The sequence below is a fragment of the Leguminivora glycinivorella genome, chromosome 8 (assembly GCF_023078275.1).
Source record: "Leguminivora glycinivorella isolate SPB_JAAS2020 chromosome 8, LegGlyc_1.1, whole genome shotgun sequence".
In the NCBI taxonomy this organism is placed as follows: Eukaryota; Metazoa; Arthropoda; class Insecta; order Lepidoptera; family Tortricidae; genus Leguminivora; species Leguminivora glycinivorella.
The window spans coordinates 15,417,997-15,435,149 of NC_062978.1; the positions used below are offsets into that span (position 1 = coordinate 15,417,997).

Consider the following 17,153-nt stretch of genomic DNA (forward strand, 5'->3'; position numbering starts at 1 on the left):
AGTTCGCTCTTTTAGGTCTTTTGCTCATTTAGTTCAGCCAGACCAGCGACCACTGCGGTCGGAAAGATCAGAACGAATGGGACCGAATAGTGTCAAAATGATACGAATAGTCCACAGATAGTAACATTCCGGGCCGAAAGGTTGTAAGTAACCGAAGTTTAATATGAAAACTTGACTTTTTTTGTTGCTCTGCTAAGTAGCTCTCGCTCTCGGTCGGCGCAGTCACACATTCGTTCTCGATCCAAACCGTTCGCGCTCGCCGATCCCATACTGAACTAAATGAGCAAAGACCGATTCACAGACCAAGTAAAGATTCAGTTCATTTCGGTCATTGATGGGATTTTATTCCTAACAGTTCATAGTTCGTGAACGACACAAGCCTACCGTAAACCGACTTTACAGACAACCAATTTTTAAGCTGAATTTGAACACAAATTGGTACAGCTGTAAAGCCCTTCGATAGACAGTATTGGCTGTTGAATTAGATTCCTTTGTCCATTTAAGAATAACCGAAGTTATCTCTATGGTTTTCTTAGACAGCTCGCAACAGCTCGGCTCTACTCGAGAGAGCTCGAGATCCAAAATCATTTATTATTTTGTTGAAATCTGACTTGTGCTCGTCATTCAGTGATTTTAGGCGGCTGGGAAATTATTAAAGTGAAAAGTCTTCGGCGGCTTAAAGCTTAATATCTAAGCTACTTAATTTAAAACAATTATATCTTACGCGAGTGGCTTTACTTTCACAGCACAAAATCAAAATTTCTTTTTATAAAATTTTCGTTTTAAACATTTAATTACAACGTGAGAGATTTTTGTCTAATCAATTTCTATGTTTCTTGAACATAAGTGATTCGGTTTGTGCTTGTTGTGTTGAATCGATATTATATCAGTGCAATAACCCTAATTGTTCTGAAATGAGTGTGCGTATTCTATATTCCTTATGAGAATGACACATTGGCTTTTATTATAATGGGCTTAGTTTTCTGATAAAGTTCAGAAGGTTTATTTAGTTACTTTAAATTATTCGGTAAGTAATATTTAGTTTTCCATATCTGTCAATAGAGTATGTTTATGTATTATGAGATATCACTATATTATTGTTCTAAGAACTACATGTTTCAGTTAATCATCAGTGTGTGCATTTTATCATTAAATTACAAATATCAATTTGTCAACTGTTGGTGTGAGTCTTAGTTCTTTATATTATACATATGGTTTCATGGTTCATTGGATTAGATATGCTCTGATCCATGAATAAAACATGCCTTCACCCTACTCATGTCTATGTATCTCAGGTAGGAATTATTATTTAAAGACATTAAGATCAGATGTGTATTTTACGGAGGTTACCCGAGAAATTAAAAAAAAAATTTTTTGAAATAGTTATAAAAAGCTTTTTCATTTGATATGTAACACAATATAGTTTAAAAAAAATTGATTTTTAATTTTCACTTTAACCCCTCAAAAATGGCCCCTATAATTAAATTTTCTTAATTAAAATATGTGTGCCAAATTTCATCAGTTTAGTAGTTTTGGAGAAAATTGGTTCCTATCACTTGTACAGTCACTGTGTTCAATCAATATATTTAGCAGTTTAATGCCCTCAATAATATGTTAGTCTTTTTTACTGGTAGTGACATAGTGACAAATTAATATTAATTTGGTGTACTAAGTCTTGTACAGAACTGCATTTATAAACAATAGGGAACTTGCATATCCTTAAAATAAAATGTGCAAAAAATAAACTATCAGATTATTACGTGAAAAATATGGACAGTGGTTATTTAAAATCCAATTTTTATTATATACTAGCGACCCGCCCCGGCTTCGCACGGGTACTATACCTACATGTAAACCTTCCTCTACAATCACTCTATCTATTAAAAAAACCGCATCAAAATCCGTTGCGTAGTTTTAAAGATTTAAGCATACATAGGGACATAGGGACAGAGAAAGCGACTTTGTTTTATACTATGTAGTGAAGTCGGATAGAAACATAATAAAGTAAATGAGTTGACAGTGACATCGATCTACATGATTTCATATTCATTCCATATTAGTGAATTGTTCAAATTCATGTTACGCAATGAACTCAAAAGCAATAAGCTCTTGTATTTGCCGTATTTGAAGTATAGTTACGGAGTTATACTTATTGCTGCAGTGAAGGTGTTCATTTTAAAGTACAATTAAACAAATTTCTCTTCAGTATTGGACCAAATATATTATTATTAGGGATGTACCGACTAGTCGCCGACTAGTCGGGAAAGCCGACTATCGGGCTACATTTGTAGTCGGCGATTAGTCGGCGACTAGTCGGCAAAAAAGGCCGATTAGTCGGCAGATTATAAGTGATAGAAAAACAGTACAAACATAAATTAACAGCTGATATTGTTGTATTATGAACCTATTTGTTATGTTGTTAGTCAAAAGAACAACAGCGGTAATCACAGAAAGAAATGTCCTACCAAGGACTATCGGTTTCATAGGCAGGATTCCTACCCACTTAAGCCAAACCGTTTGTTAAAAATGGAAATTGTATATCAATATTCTCATTGACATATGAACCTTTAAAAAATAATGAAAAGCGCCAACAAACGACTGATGTAATTAAAAAAATTTGATAAATTACTCGAAAATTATGTTCTGGCCGACTAGCCGACTAGTCGGCCGACTAATCGGCCACCCGAGCGCCGACTAGTCGGTAGTCGGCCTAGTCGGCCAAATCAATAGTCGGTACATCCCTAATTATTATATTATATTATTTGATACACTAGCAGCTGATAGCTGATGCATGTATATCACTGCACTTGTTTTTAAGTTACTGTTTATATTTTAGTTTTAAATGTTTATCTAGTCTGTTTTTGAAACTGTTCACTGAAGGAGCACTTATCACTGTTTCTGGTAGTTTATTCCACTCGCGTACGACACGGTTTGATAGGAAGTGCTTCCTAGTAAAATGGTAAAATGTTGGTATTACTGTATTTGTGTACACACACAATTCTTTAAATATTTAATGAATCTGATTTCTAACAACTTTTGTTACTACGAACCCCAACATATGTTAAGTTTTTAAAGACGCTGAAATGTAACGAACCACAGAGACACTGCATTTTATTTAAAAAAAAATTACTAGGATTTACTCAAGTAACTTTTTTTTACTTAGCAACAATGGGCAAGTTCTCCGGTAAGAAATGCCGGCTGCTCTCCATGCTGTGGCTGACGTGCAGCTTCTTCTTCGTGGAGCTGATCGTCGGCTACGTCACCAATTCCATGGCACTGGTGGCTGACTCGTTTCACATGCTGAGTGATGTCGCTGCGCTTGTCATTGCCTTCTTATCAGTCAAAGTGAGTAATTGGAGAATAACTGTTTTTTTTTACTTATTTTGGCCTCTGAAAATATGGTATGTTAGGGCCTGTTTTGGACATGTTAAGTAGTAATTAATATGAAATATAAGTATGTATACTATGTAGGTATTTACCACTAAATGCAAGTACAGTCACCGGCATAAATGTGATGATTTCTATACCTTGTCACATTTAACGTCTTGTTTGAAATGACAAGGTACAGAAATCATCACTTATTTATGCTGGTGACTGTACCTATGCCTACTGCTTCAATCGCCTTTACTGTTTAATACAAATTGTATCTATTACTAATATTTTTTATCTCATGGGATCACCAGTTATAGTAGTTCTAAAATCAGTGATGTCTTTATTTTTCACAATAATTATTTCCCGAAAATCGTCAAGTCAAGTATCTATTGACAGAGTATAAAATGGTACCATTTGGTACTTATAACTTACATAACACTACTAAAACTATTATGTAGTAAGTTGCCTCAACCAAATACAATGACTATACCTTAATGTACCTTACCTGTACTGTACTACATAAATATTTATGAATTTGAGTAATAAATCAATTAGTTATCTGCATCACTAATTTATTTCTAATAGGCCTGTTCAGAACACATTTTTAACATTGTGCTAAAAAACAAACGAGAAATAAACAAATACATTTTACCGGTTTTTGTGAAACTGGTTATGATAAAACTATGGTTGCTCTATTATTAACAAAAAAACAAATTCATAAGCAAGCTTTTTATTATGTTCGAACATCGGAAATCGAAATTTCGTTGTCTTTATGTCCACAAGAGCCGTGTATTTTTTTTTGGAGACGGCGTGTGCAGGTCTCTTATGCAAGGACCCCGCGAAAGATCACACACACATACGCGAGCGCCAAACGCCTTCACCGACCCGAGGGACCAGGCTGAAAATCAGGGCTGGATAATACCATCAATCTAGCAAAGCCTGAGTCTGGTACCCATTGCCTATGTAATGTACCTACTATAAGATAAAGTTATACTGTTGTACCTACTTGATGATTGATGTTTGTATTACCTACTTACCTAAATGAATGTTGTAATACTTAAACTGTAAGTTTTCGAGTATAGATTTTTTTTGGCAATTTTTTTTTATGATACGGGCGAGCCTTGCTCATGTCATGTGTGCATCAGTTTTCCCTTATTCGCCTTAGGTTCTCCCCAAACATATCGACGCGGAATCGACTTTCGCCGAGCCAAGCTTGCTCGATAGTATGAAAATGCGTACTGTTGCGTTCAGCGACGAAGACGCGTATTACGCGTATACTAAGGGACCGGCCACACTTAAGAGACGCATGTCCTGAGGTGCGGAACGGACGTCCGCGCCACGCCGCCTGAATGTAATTCAAAAAACGTCTTAAATTACATTCAGGCAGCGTGGCGGAGACGTCCGTTGCACGCCGCAAGACATGCGTCTTATGAGTGTGGATGGTAGCTAACGAGCGATTCTTGGTCGGCAAGAGCCGACTCCGCGTCGTCGATTATAGGTTTGGGGAAACCCTTATACGACGCCCACGGGATGAGGTGGTGCTATACTTGTCTGATGCCGGCACCACACGGCACAGCACAGAGCTATGGATTCTGATCCAACTGTTTCTCCACAGATGTCACCAAAGAAATGGTCAAAGAACACCTTTGGCTGGGCCCGCGCGGAAGTCCTGGGGGCTCTCGTGAACGCCGTGTTCCTTGTGGCGCTGTGTTTCAGCATCACAGTTGAAGCAGTCAAGCGCTTCTTTGACAACGACTATAGGATACATAATGAGAAGCTCCTGGTAGCTGTCGGCACGTTGGGCTTGGTTCTCAACGTTATAGGGCTGTTTTTGTTCCATGGTGAGTGATTTTTTTTATTTTTATTTCATTTTCAGCCAAAAGTTCAACTGGAACTAATAAAGTTATTTGTACAAATAGTTTGTGTTTTTCAACAGTCAAAGAATTTCAACTTTATAAGTCTGAATTACGGTTCATATTCGACTGTTAGAAGTGACTTGTCATAAAATATTTGCATTTTTGGAAAAAACCTTGCAGTTCGTGGTGCGGCCTGGAAAAGGGGTATCAAAGATTGCACACCTTCGACAATTTAGGAAGAGTTACTGTCACTCGATGTCTTCTGTTATCTTTGCATAATTATTTTAAAAATCAGCTAATTTTTCAGACTGTCGATATGGTGAACATACATTATTTCGAGTTTTACTTAGTCAGTTAAATTTACGCTGTACAATTTTAGGTACACTATATACACAAGATCAGTATTGTCCTAGTTATTACCTAGATATTAATTATACGTTTAAAACTTTACAAGCATTTATCCATACTTAATATTATAAATGGGAAAGTGTATGTGTCTGTTTGTTTGTCCCTCTTTCACGGACAAACGGAGCGACGAATTGACGTGATTTTTTAAGTGGAGATACTGGAGATAGTTGACAACGTGGAGAGTAACATAGGCTATTTTCGTCTCTTTCTAACACGAGCGAAGCCGCGGGCAAAAGCTAGTTAATTTTGCGTTTAAAACTTAAGCAATTATTAATTCATCATTAAAAGCGTCAGTGACGCCAATTTATTAATAGATGCATTTAAACAGAAAATAATGCTGCAAGTTGTGATTAGATAAGTACAAAACGTTCATACGTGAGTCATCCTTCATCGTCAAATTAGTTTCTGTTTCTTCCTTGTAATACTATAGCGAGTACACACGTACTATTTCCTCAATGTATGTATTCCTTTCTCACCACTACTCACACGATTAGACACGGAAAACCCATAAGAAAGATATCAAGTGTCGGCTTAGAAACCGAAGATTTCCCTATATGTTTCACCGTACTATACCGTAAGGTTAACCACAACATTCTAACCAGCCGGCCTAGCCGAAGTAACAATCTTTGACGCTACGCGGCAATCGAAACGCAGTCTGTCACTGTCGCGCTAGGGAGAGTTAGCTACGATACGCTTCCGAAGCGTATTAAGCGATTGTGACGTTGGCTAAGGTACCCTGACTGTTAGTAAACGTTACTGTTAACGAAATAGTGCCATTGTTCTTATCAGTGTTGTGTACATTTACTGTATCTAGGAAACTATAATGAGGTACTCGGTTGGAAGGACCATTGTTATCGGGATTCCGTTTTCTTGTTTTAATTTGGATACGGTATGGTGTGATGACGTTGACTTTGCTACCTGGTTGAATTTTTCAGTCGGTTTTAGTTTTTTAGCCAACGAATTCGCTGGGTATTAAAGATTGTCACTATTTTTTTGCTTTAAGAAAAGGGAAATTGGTATTAGTAGAAAAACTAAAAAAAACTCGCTTGTACAATAAAAAATAAGGAAGTAACTTAAGTATGAAGATACATATTTTTACATTGACACAACATTTTCTATCTCAATCGCACTTAGGTACATAAGCATGTTACTGTCCCGCTTGCTTCGTGGCATTGACCACTTTGTGATCAATGAGACAGCATTTTAATTATATATACGCATGTGGTGTGGTAGGAAATATTAGAGGGTCACTGCATTAAATTCTTGATGCTTTATAGCGTGAAGCGTCTTTAGTCACAGTGAAAACATTTCCAAGCTATTAACGTTAGTTACCCGTATTATGCAGAAAATTACCAGCTGGTTTTTTTAATCAATGAAATAGCAACCAAATCCACTGAGCCGCAATGGTAAAAATAAAAAGTGTGCTACTCGCTTTTCACCGAGCTATTACAAATACCTACGCTTTATTTAACTAATACTAATGTTACTACAAACCCAGAAGAATAGTAGGTGCGTGCCACGCGACTACACAGGAGGCGGGCGCGTGGCGCCTCTCGGCCACTTGTTCATTCGAATGAACGGCTAGCTTGTGGGTACTTAACGTGCGACCGCGAGCGAGTGACGTAGGGCCTGGTTTAGACACCTTATTTTTTTTTTTTATACTACGTCAGTGGCAAACAAGCATACGGCCCGCCTGATGTAAAGCGGTCACCGTAACCTATGGACGCCTGCAACTCAAACAGAAATAAATAGTATATTTCATGAAAATTACTTATGACTTCTCTAGGTAGAATGACTTTTATAGTCATGCTTAGCATGTTCTCTTTCGGCTGAGTTTTCAAATATCCATCGTACTGCGTAAAATTCTACGATCTAATAATGATTATTTTCCGATAATGTCAAACGTGGACTTTTTTTTTGGACTATAGGAACACAAATAGGATAGGTATATACATCAAGAAAGAGTCATCGTTTCACAGATAAATAGTGGTCATAACTGACAGTGACTATAATTCATAAAATATTACCTCTATTTTCATAGATTGAGATTGTGCTCTCCGGGTAATTTCAAAAACGATCATAGGTAAACCATCATCAGGACCATAGGCAGGGTTTTACTCTTTTTAAATCATTTAGGAGACATTACGTGTTTAATAAGTAAACTTTTTTTAATGCAGGTAGGTGCTACGTACCTATTACATAGGTACCTACTACATTTATGACTAGATCATTGATGCTATGTTAGATAGAAGTACTTTAGATAAACTAACTCCAAGCCGTGTAATGTCGATGATTAGTGATTACATTGATCGATATCTTATTAGGTCGAATGGTTAGCAATAATTGTATCTAATAACTAGCAATACGCACCCTTTTAATATTTATCTACTCACGTTAGCGGCTACTAGAAATAAATATAAATAAATAAATAAATATTGGGGACACCTTACACAGATCAACTTAGCCCCAAACTAAGCAAAGCTTGTACTATGGGTGCTAAGCGACGATATACATACTTAAATAGATAAATACATACTTATATACATAGAAAACATCCATAACTCAGGAACAAATATCTGTGCTCATCACACAAATAAATGCCCTTACCGGGATTCGAACCCAGCCGGCGTATCACGCTTCCAATTTTATCATTTATCCACGTGGATAAAGCATCCGTCACGCTTTGGCAAGTATGTCAGTGTGAGAGTGACAGTTGTCTTATCCACGTGGATAAGTGATAAAATTAGAAGCATGATACGCCGGCAGGACCGCGGCTTAGCAGGCAGGGTCACTACCGACTGAGCCAGACCGGTCGTCAAACAATAATAATAGAATACTAATACTTAAACAGTTTCAATTACCCATATAGGTACAGTTGGTACCATAATCTTAAAACTATAAAATCCCATAAGTAAGCTGGTTTTTGGTTATTCATAATTATGTTACGGATAATACCGAAAGTTGTATTTAATGCACCATTGTTGCCCTAGGAAAACATTGGCAGTGCAGGTATGTGTTATAAAAATTTTCGATAGATGCTCTTGCACCGGGCAGTATACAATATTATCAAGTAAAATTTGTTTTTATAGTCGTAATTAAATATTAAGACGTTCGACCATGAGAATCAGAAAAATGAACCGTTCGCACAAAGTCACATATCGTCTCTATACTTTTAAAAAATCTCGTATCTCACGCTGTTCCTCAAAGTTAAAACGCAGTAAGTCTATGTGCATTCCATACATACTTACTACAATTTTCTTTTCATTGACAGACGAAGATACAAGTTTTTTTAAAAGTAGTGACGATATTATTCGTCACAAATCCTTCCGGGCGACAATCGTTTAAAAATTTAATTTGTTTTTAGAACACGGCAGCAGTCATGGGCACTCTCACGGTGGCGTGCCGCCGCCAGCCAACGTGCGTCACCTGACCGAGATCGTGAACAGCAACGCCGATATGGCACTTGGCCATGCAGCAGATGAGGAGACTGATGAGATGGTAGCCCGCAGCGCGCCGCCGAACAACAACAAGCCCAAGCCCAACAAGACAACGGACCCAGGTCATATGAACATGAAGGGCGTGTTCCTGCATCTATTGTCCGACGCGTTAGGTGAGTGATGCACTTCTCTTAAATATGACGACCCTGCCTGATTGTTAGGAATTAAAAATAACTGATGTGATGGAGTGGGTGATACGGATCATCATAGCCCAATCTAGTCCCAGGGTGTCAATTGAGTTAATCTTAGTGACCTGGCTATGTTTCATGTTTTATCTTTACAGGGCGCGTTGATTCCAATCATTCATGCTCCTTAGCGTATCGTAGCGTTATCTCTCTCGGTCGCGCAATACTGAAGAGTGCCGGGCATCTGCCACAGGCCGCTGCAGGGTATCATAGATAAATATCATGAGGCCCCTAAATGATTGACACTGCAGGGGTTGTAGTATCCCTGTCCAGTTGGCACCAGATGGTCAGCAAACCGTTTACGATTTTGTTTATTTGAACTGGCTATGTGTACCTAGTTCTGTCGTACGCCATTTAAGTTATATCATAACGTTACTTGATGATTTGCTCATTTTAATAGGATGCTATGGATTAAGTTTGCAGTCAAGAAAATTGGCGCTCTTATCGTTAATAAATTGCGATATCTAAGGGACAAATTGACAACCTTACATCGACATCTAGCTAATTCACAATATGCCATTCTTGTTAAGGTTATATCAGACTCGATATCGGTCCCGAGAGACTCAACATGCGGCTAACCACAGCTCAGCGCGGCCTTTCTTGGAATAATCCATCCATGAGTCATGAGCATCGTGTTTTGATAATACTTCGATGTTGTGATACTTGAATCGTTAAATTAAAAATCTTAATTCCCAAGGATAACTAGATACGTACCATAACTTGACGTATACACAAATTTTCCGCGCTATAGTATGGTTTTATTGATCCAAATAAATTGGTTCTGATTACATTTCCGTATCTTTTTGCACGAAAAATCGTACCGTTAATAATTTATTCAAATGGCATTGGCCTGCTCAATTCTAAATCACAATCGATATCTACACGTGGCTTTTTGTTATTACTACGTGCTCGAATACAAATGATTTACCGGTAATAATAAAATACTTACTGCTTTACAATCACCTTTGTCTCTTAAGATACTAGTTATGTCTAGTCTGCAAATATGTTTGCGTACCTACAGTTAGATCTCCTCGAGCAAAAGGCCTTGGCAATGCACATACTTTCAACTCTATAATTGCACGATTAGTAATACTTATCCAACAGTAAAAAAACTACTGTTTTAGTTTGAACAAAAAACGCAATTAAATGTTAATGAATAAGGAAATTAGAAATTACGAAGCGTCATTGTTGACTACGTTGCCCTTATTTCGATGTTTTGGCTTAGGTTCGCAAGAGCACAAATATCATAATGCGATGCACGACGCATAAGGAAGTACGTGGACTGATCACACTTTTGCGTGAAATTAACTAATTTATGGATCCCTTGAAGCAATGACGTCATTCGAAACGGATTAGGAATTTGTTCTTGGAAATTTTAACATTTTTAACTCCGGTATCGTAAGGAAAATCGAACGTGATTAATAGAAAGTACACAAGACCCCCTGTTTTTGTAATATACTGACGATCTTTTTTATGCTATGTCCAGCTTTAGGGTCTATTTAGACGATGAAGATCTCGTATGGTTTTATTAAATTGCGGTATTTAATTGATTGTGCTGCATTTCTAAGCTCAACCGTCAACAGTCCGCCAATCCGCCATGTAATTGAGTTCGTGCGGTGTGTATAGTATGAATTTTCTGAGATGAACTTTTCGGTTTTGCTCTAATCTGTTAAACAAAGGCCTTTGTTTCTATTATTTGCGGCGGTTAGCTCCCGTTTCCACAGCACGTGCTAAAGTCTCAGAGTAGTTAAAAAGCAACTATCATGATAGCAATAAGGTTCAAATTTATTAAACAGTTTGCAGTGTGCAGGTAACTTTTTTTGAAGATGACAAAACGTGTTATCTCCGAAAGGGATTTTTATGGATTTGAACCTTATTGCTATCATGATAGTTGCTTTTTAACTACACTGAGACTATAGCACGTGCCGTTTAAACGGGAGCTAACCGCCGCGAATAATAGAAAAAAAGGCCTTTGCTTAACAGATTAGGGCAAAAGCGAAAAGTTCATCTCAGAGAATTCATACTATACCTAAATAGGCCTTTCTTGTAAACGCAAATAATTGTTTTTAATAGAAGTCAATTAAAAACAATTATTTGCGGTACCTAATTTAACAATATCACTGGGGTCGACTTTTCTTTTTCACGAGTAGATAGATACATATATTCACTTGTTATTCGATAGACTAATGCCCCCAGAATTGTAATATGTAGTTAGAAAGAGATGTTGATTATAAACAATCGTTCCGTCGCCCTTGGAACCGAGAGCTTTCATTGTTTATGTTACGGAAATAGATCAACACAAGTCTATTGTTGTTATCTTAAGTTGTTAACCCTTCCTTCTCTTATAACTTTACCCTGAACTTACATAAATGCCCTTTCAAATAAATATTGAGACCTTGATATTGTTTACCTTTTATGTGATATATTTTATTTTTATAATGTCAAGTCTAAATTAGTCTGTATTTTTTTAAGTTAAATACGTCACCCAACTGCCTTAGACTCCATTACCCAATTATCAGTTTCGGATCGCTCGTACTCAAAAAATCGTTACTTATTAGGGTGCTTCTTATTTTATTAAATTAAAATTTTGTGGTAGCGACCCATAAAATGTAACGGAAAATTCAGAAAAAAATACAAAATTTTTTAGGCGGTGCCACATAGAACATTTTTAATTATCGTTCTAATAAATTATATGTACTTATATGATGATAATGCTGATGAAGTAAGGCGATGGTCGACTCTCCAATCAAACCAAGCGACCTCGTTTGAAAGTCGCACGCCTTACCGCTAGGCTGCTTCCAATGATCTGTTTATTGGGTACATGGTGTGAAATCAGTTGTAATCACTCCCAGAAATATGTGACTACGCGCCATGTTGCAGAATTTCATTACAACTTTTTTCTTCATACTAAAATACTGAACTGTCACTGTATCACTAATCCATACTATATAATATTATAAATGGGAAAGTGTGTGTGTCTGTATGTTTGTCCGTCTTTCACGACAAAAACCTCTCACTTCCCTAAATGGGGGGTGGAAGTTTGTATGGAGTATTCCGCAATTTTCGAATTTAACGCGAGCGTAGCCGTGGGCCAAATCTAGTATTCATATATTTCTGCACGGGAAGCATGGTCGCGCGATAGACGATAAAATATCAGGCCGTCCCTATCGCACTTACAAATAGTGCGATAGGGACGGCCTGCTATTTTATCGTCTATCGCGCGACCATGCTTCCCGTGCTGGTCTGACTTTATTTTTACAGTTAACATCCCTACTGTGGATGTTACCGTACTCCGTGGTAACCTTGGTCTACATTTGTGAAAATCTTATCGCGCTCGGATTTAATCAATGGCATTGCTTTTTGTAAAATTTCCAAGGCTATTAAAAGGTGTGGAGGATTATTGCCGAATTACAAAACCGGTTATCTTATCATTTTGGCCGTGAACTATTTGATTTATACAACGTGTTTCCGGTATCACTCAAAACCTCAGACACCCCAACAGATTTTTATTTTTTTTAACTCATCTAGAGTATTCATCTTTTAATCTGATGGTTACTTTTTTTTAAATTGAATTTTTAGATTTCTGTACAGCTCTACTTGACTTTTAGCTCTACACTCAATAAAATAATTGCTAACTACCATCATAAACCATAAAACTATTTATTTGTGTACGTTACTGCAACGACATAAGGTTTACCAATAGACAGCTAAGATATATGTCATTGTAAAACACTTTAAAGCTTTGTCACAGTAAACTTAAAATTGGACAGGTAATCGCAGTAAGCAAATTTAAACCCAATATTCAGAATGACAAGGTTGTAATTAGGTACGAGTTCAGTTTGTTATGACTTATGATGAACATTAAGATTAAACTGACAAACAACGTCAAACTCGTAGCGGAAAAAATAATCGCCCAAGTAACCAGCCAGTATTAATACCCCTAAATACTGAAAAAGGTAAACAACCTCTAGCAATGCGATATACACAATGTTGTATTACGAATACAATAGAATAGGCACGTAAAAAATAACTAATCATACTAACTTAAATAAAAATATTACCCCCATCAAGATATAGCTCAATCGATTCTACTCTCGATTCTGAACAAACGGTTTTCAGGTTTTTAGTGTTAAGTGAAACACGGTGTATATGTATTATTAAACAACTTTAATTTTAGACGTGGTATTTTTAGAATATTCTTGGTATATGCGCTATATTCTTACGGCCTTATTCATAAAAAGTTACAACCTATTTAAAACGTTGTTGATGTGCGGATGTCAAAAAACCTTATTCATAAACGCACATTAGCGCTAAACAGTGCATCATCTCTTGTGTAAATCCTCGAAATTTTAAAATGAGCCCGACCCTAGTTTAACGGGATTTTGTCTCTAATATACAAGATGGCCGCCTCACATCAGCTGGTTTTTGACAGCAACTCATGAACTGATATGAACCCTCCGAGACGAGTGTTTGTTGCCTGTTCTTACATTTTCTCAGAAAAATGTATTATTGTGTAATTAAATTGACAAGCTAAAGTTATTATGAAGTGGCGCAAAACCAAAATAATATGTGTTGTGTGCAACGCGGTCTACTTATATACCTAAATTGAAGGAGGTAACAGACTTTTGATCGTGTCGAAGAAAAAGTGCATTATATAGGGAAATAGTTCAGAGGATTGGTGGTAGAAATAGGTATGTAAACCCTTTAGTTTTCATTACTTACTTGCCGACGTCTCTTACCAGGCTTTCCATATGTACTTCAAATCGTATTAGATATAGGAAAGGACTCGCGCGTGAGAACGCACGGTTGTGCTAGACCACTTAAATTTAAGTTATTTCTACAACAACCAGGTTAAATATAAGATACCTTAGCTTAGTAAGGTGGTATCAAAAGCATTATAATATGGTTTCCACCTGGAGATGAATAACAATCCTATTGTATTTGCATTACAGTCGCACCCTCATGTTATTACCTGTAGATATACTGCAGTGTTTGTTTGATAAGTATGCTGCAAAATTATAATGTTGAAATATACAATATCTCATGTAACAATTTACTTTCAATGTAGGGACAAATCAAATTATTTTATTATATATTTTTATCAGAGTATAATTTACTTTCAGGTAAAAATGTTGTCTGGCAGTAATGAAACTTTTAATGAAGCGATGTGACCTATGCTGGCATGTTACTGGAAAAGTTGTGTCTAATTTGGCCATCAAGTGAAGAAAAGTCATCACAGGTAAAATGTTTGTATTACTTACCTATTCATAATCATGATTTAAACATGTTGAAATATATAAGCACTAAATTAGATATGGGATACCAATTTTTTTCCATATCTCATCGCCAGAGGTTAGCTATTTTCCTACTAATTTATCATATTAGTACGAAAATAGCTCACCCCGCCGACCATCACAAATAACATAACAACATAGGCAAGTACAATTGTATTTTTTATTGCCACTCAACTGTCCCTTATATTACTCCGGTAACTATTTTATTCTACAATATAATATGCAAAGGAACCTAGCACAAAAATGTATGGTTTAGGTATATTTTACACTCATGGATGTACTTATTTGTAAAATAATTTTATATTTTACCCGAGCTTCCTTTAGTATTAATTTTCATTTAGCCCGTCCCTGTCACATTTGACTTGCTGCCATGCATCGGGCAAGGACAAAATCGAATGGAATCTAAGTAAAAATAGAATTGCTATGTCCTATTAAATTTGCAATAATAGACAAATGATTACTGCCTCCTCACTTCACTAACCAACTGGAGTGAGTTCAAATGAGATTTTTACATAATTTTTTCATATAAAAAATGTATGTAATGTAATGTACATTTCAACTGGGCAAATAAAACAAATCATAATGTTTATTTAGGAAAATTAAACTAGACTTTCCTCTTATTAAAAATATTTATTTACATTTGCTCAAAATCATGGTAGTTTATAGTTTTCATTTGTTACAGTTTGCTGCTCCCTCTGCTGGCTCGGTCCCAAGCTGAAGATGGAATTGTCAGAATCTGAAAAAGACACATCAGACATAAATAAAATATTTTTAATGAACATGTTTTTCTTTCATTTCTTGCTATTTATGTGATAGTCCTAATTTTAATTATAGATTGTACTAGTAAGTAAATTTATTTAAGAAGAAACACAAGGTTTACATATTACACGGGCAATGTCCGGTGGACAAGTGCCCAAACTAGGCTAGGAGTGTTTACTCCACAGTACAGAAGACAATCTTATTAACTCTCTTTATAGCAAAATAACATAGATAACCTAAAAATTACATTTTAGTTTTGTTCATGAGTAAACTACATCAAGACATACGTACGTACTAGCTTTTGCCCGCGGCTTCGCTAAGAAAGTGGCAAAAAAAGTTACCTATGTCACTCTCCATCCCTTCACCTATCTCCACTTAAAAAATCACGTCAATTTATCTCCGTTTTGCCGTGAAAGACGGACAAACAACACTTTCCCATTTATAATATTAGTAAGAACAAAATAACCACAAGCTGGTTTGATTTATTACTATTAGAGTAGGTATCGTTATCGTTTAACTCAAGTTCATACAAACATGACTGACAAGGGACACTACTCGCACCATTACAACAGTGTATATTAAGAAATAAATATACAAGTGTAAACTTACCTGGTTTGTCTTCAACGATCATAGATGCGGATTATATTATAGTGTCAATGTTGGAAAGTTAAGAAAGGCTCACAACGCGCGGATTGTATCAATTGTATTGTGGCCGCCGGTCGCCGGTCGCCGAGGTTAAAATAAAATCGCCCGCCACACGATCTTATTTATGAATGTGCCACACACGCTATTCCTATTGAAATATTAATATGAATTCAGATCACAGGTTAAATAAAACAATAAAACCATCCATCTAGTTTCTAAATTTACGATTTCCCTTCTAGAGCGGCTGTCAAATGGCTGTCAAACTTTTTTTTAATTTAAAGTTCAGCCACGTTTTTGTCTATGATTTGTCAATAATGCCAACAAAATAAGCCTAAACAGTTCATCAAGTGCATATTTGTTATTGTGCTGTTAAAATGGATTTATGAATACTACCTCACAACAACCGTGCAATAAGCCTAAACAGTTGTTTAACTAAAACGTAGATCATCAACGATTTAAGGATTTTTTATGAATAAGGCCGTTAGAATTTAAGGGAAGATCTTGCCTACTACGGAGGCGTGACAAACCTGAGACTCCAATAAAGTTAGACGGTATTAAGGCTTTACTTCAAAACAGCACCGCCTACATCATCTATTTTTGAATGACTTTTAGCAGTTTATAGGTCAGATTTTATACAGTAGACTGTGGGCAGAAAATATAGGGTGACTTTTAGTATAGCTATAGGTCATAATATAATAGGCGAAACGACTAAAAAGACTAATTAGTCCGTCAGTTAGATTATCAAAGAATTTTAGACACGTATTTTTTCTTTTTTCTCGTAAACGAAAAATGACGACGGTACAGTGCGTTGAAGTTTCGCGTGACGTCACGCCGAGGTACAATTTTGACTTAGAAGTGATGTCACAAGCCCCCACTCCGGAACTTTGATGCTCTATATCTTTGTATTTTTTCGTTAATTAGAAAAAGCGGAAAATATGTGTTCAATATTTTTGGACGATCTAACTGACGGACTAAACAGAATGCCATTTTTTTATGTAATCGTCATCCCTATTATAAATACCAACCCATATTAAACAATCTTATTGTTAATTAAGCAGCAAGTTCCTACATAGTCCTAGATAATCAAAACGCAACGCGGTGATATTTCAATTAAAAACAAATAAGTGACTTTAAGAC

The 17,153-nt window shown here is 36.3% G+C and overlaps 1 protein-coding gene and 2 long non-coding RNA genes across 4 annotated transcripts in view; 2 read left to right on the plus strand and 1 right to left on the minus strand.

Moving 5' to 3' along the window:
- Positions 1-553: 553 nt before the first annotated feature.
- The window catches only part of LOC125228515 (zinc transporter 1), a 56,198-nt gene continuing 39,598 nt past the window's right edge, over positions 554-17,153 (plus strand). Inside the window, exons 1-4 of one of the 2 annotated variants that reach the window (XM_048133109.1) lie at positions 554-1,027; positions 3,164-3,345; positions 4,988-5,213; positions 9,001-9,246. In XM_048133109.1, coding sequence (XP_047989066.1) covers positions 3,169-3,345; positions 4,988-5,213; positions 9,001-9,246 — 649 coding nt within the window. In that variant the 5' untranslated portion in view covers positions 554-1,027; positions 3,164-3,168. The remainder of the gene's footprint in view (positions 1,028-3,163; positions 3,346-4,987; positions 5,214-9,000; positions 9,247-17,153) is intronic. The other variant, XM_048133108.1, reaches the window with a different exon arrangement.
- Positions 13,902-15,393, plus strand: LOC125228518. Its single transcript, XR_007177300.1, has 3 exons — positions 13,902-14,009; positions 14,442-14,557; positions 15,295-15,393. It is a non-coding gene; the product is annotated as an uncharacterized LOC125228518 (long non-coding RNA).
- Positions 15,223-16,306, minus strand: LOC125228519. The gene is made up of 2 exons (XR_007177301.1): positions 15,981-16,306; positions 15,223-15,348 (listed from the first exon to the last, which is right to left on the minus strand). It is a non-coding gene; the product is annotated as an uncharacterized LOC125228519 (long non-coding RNA).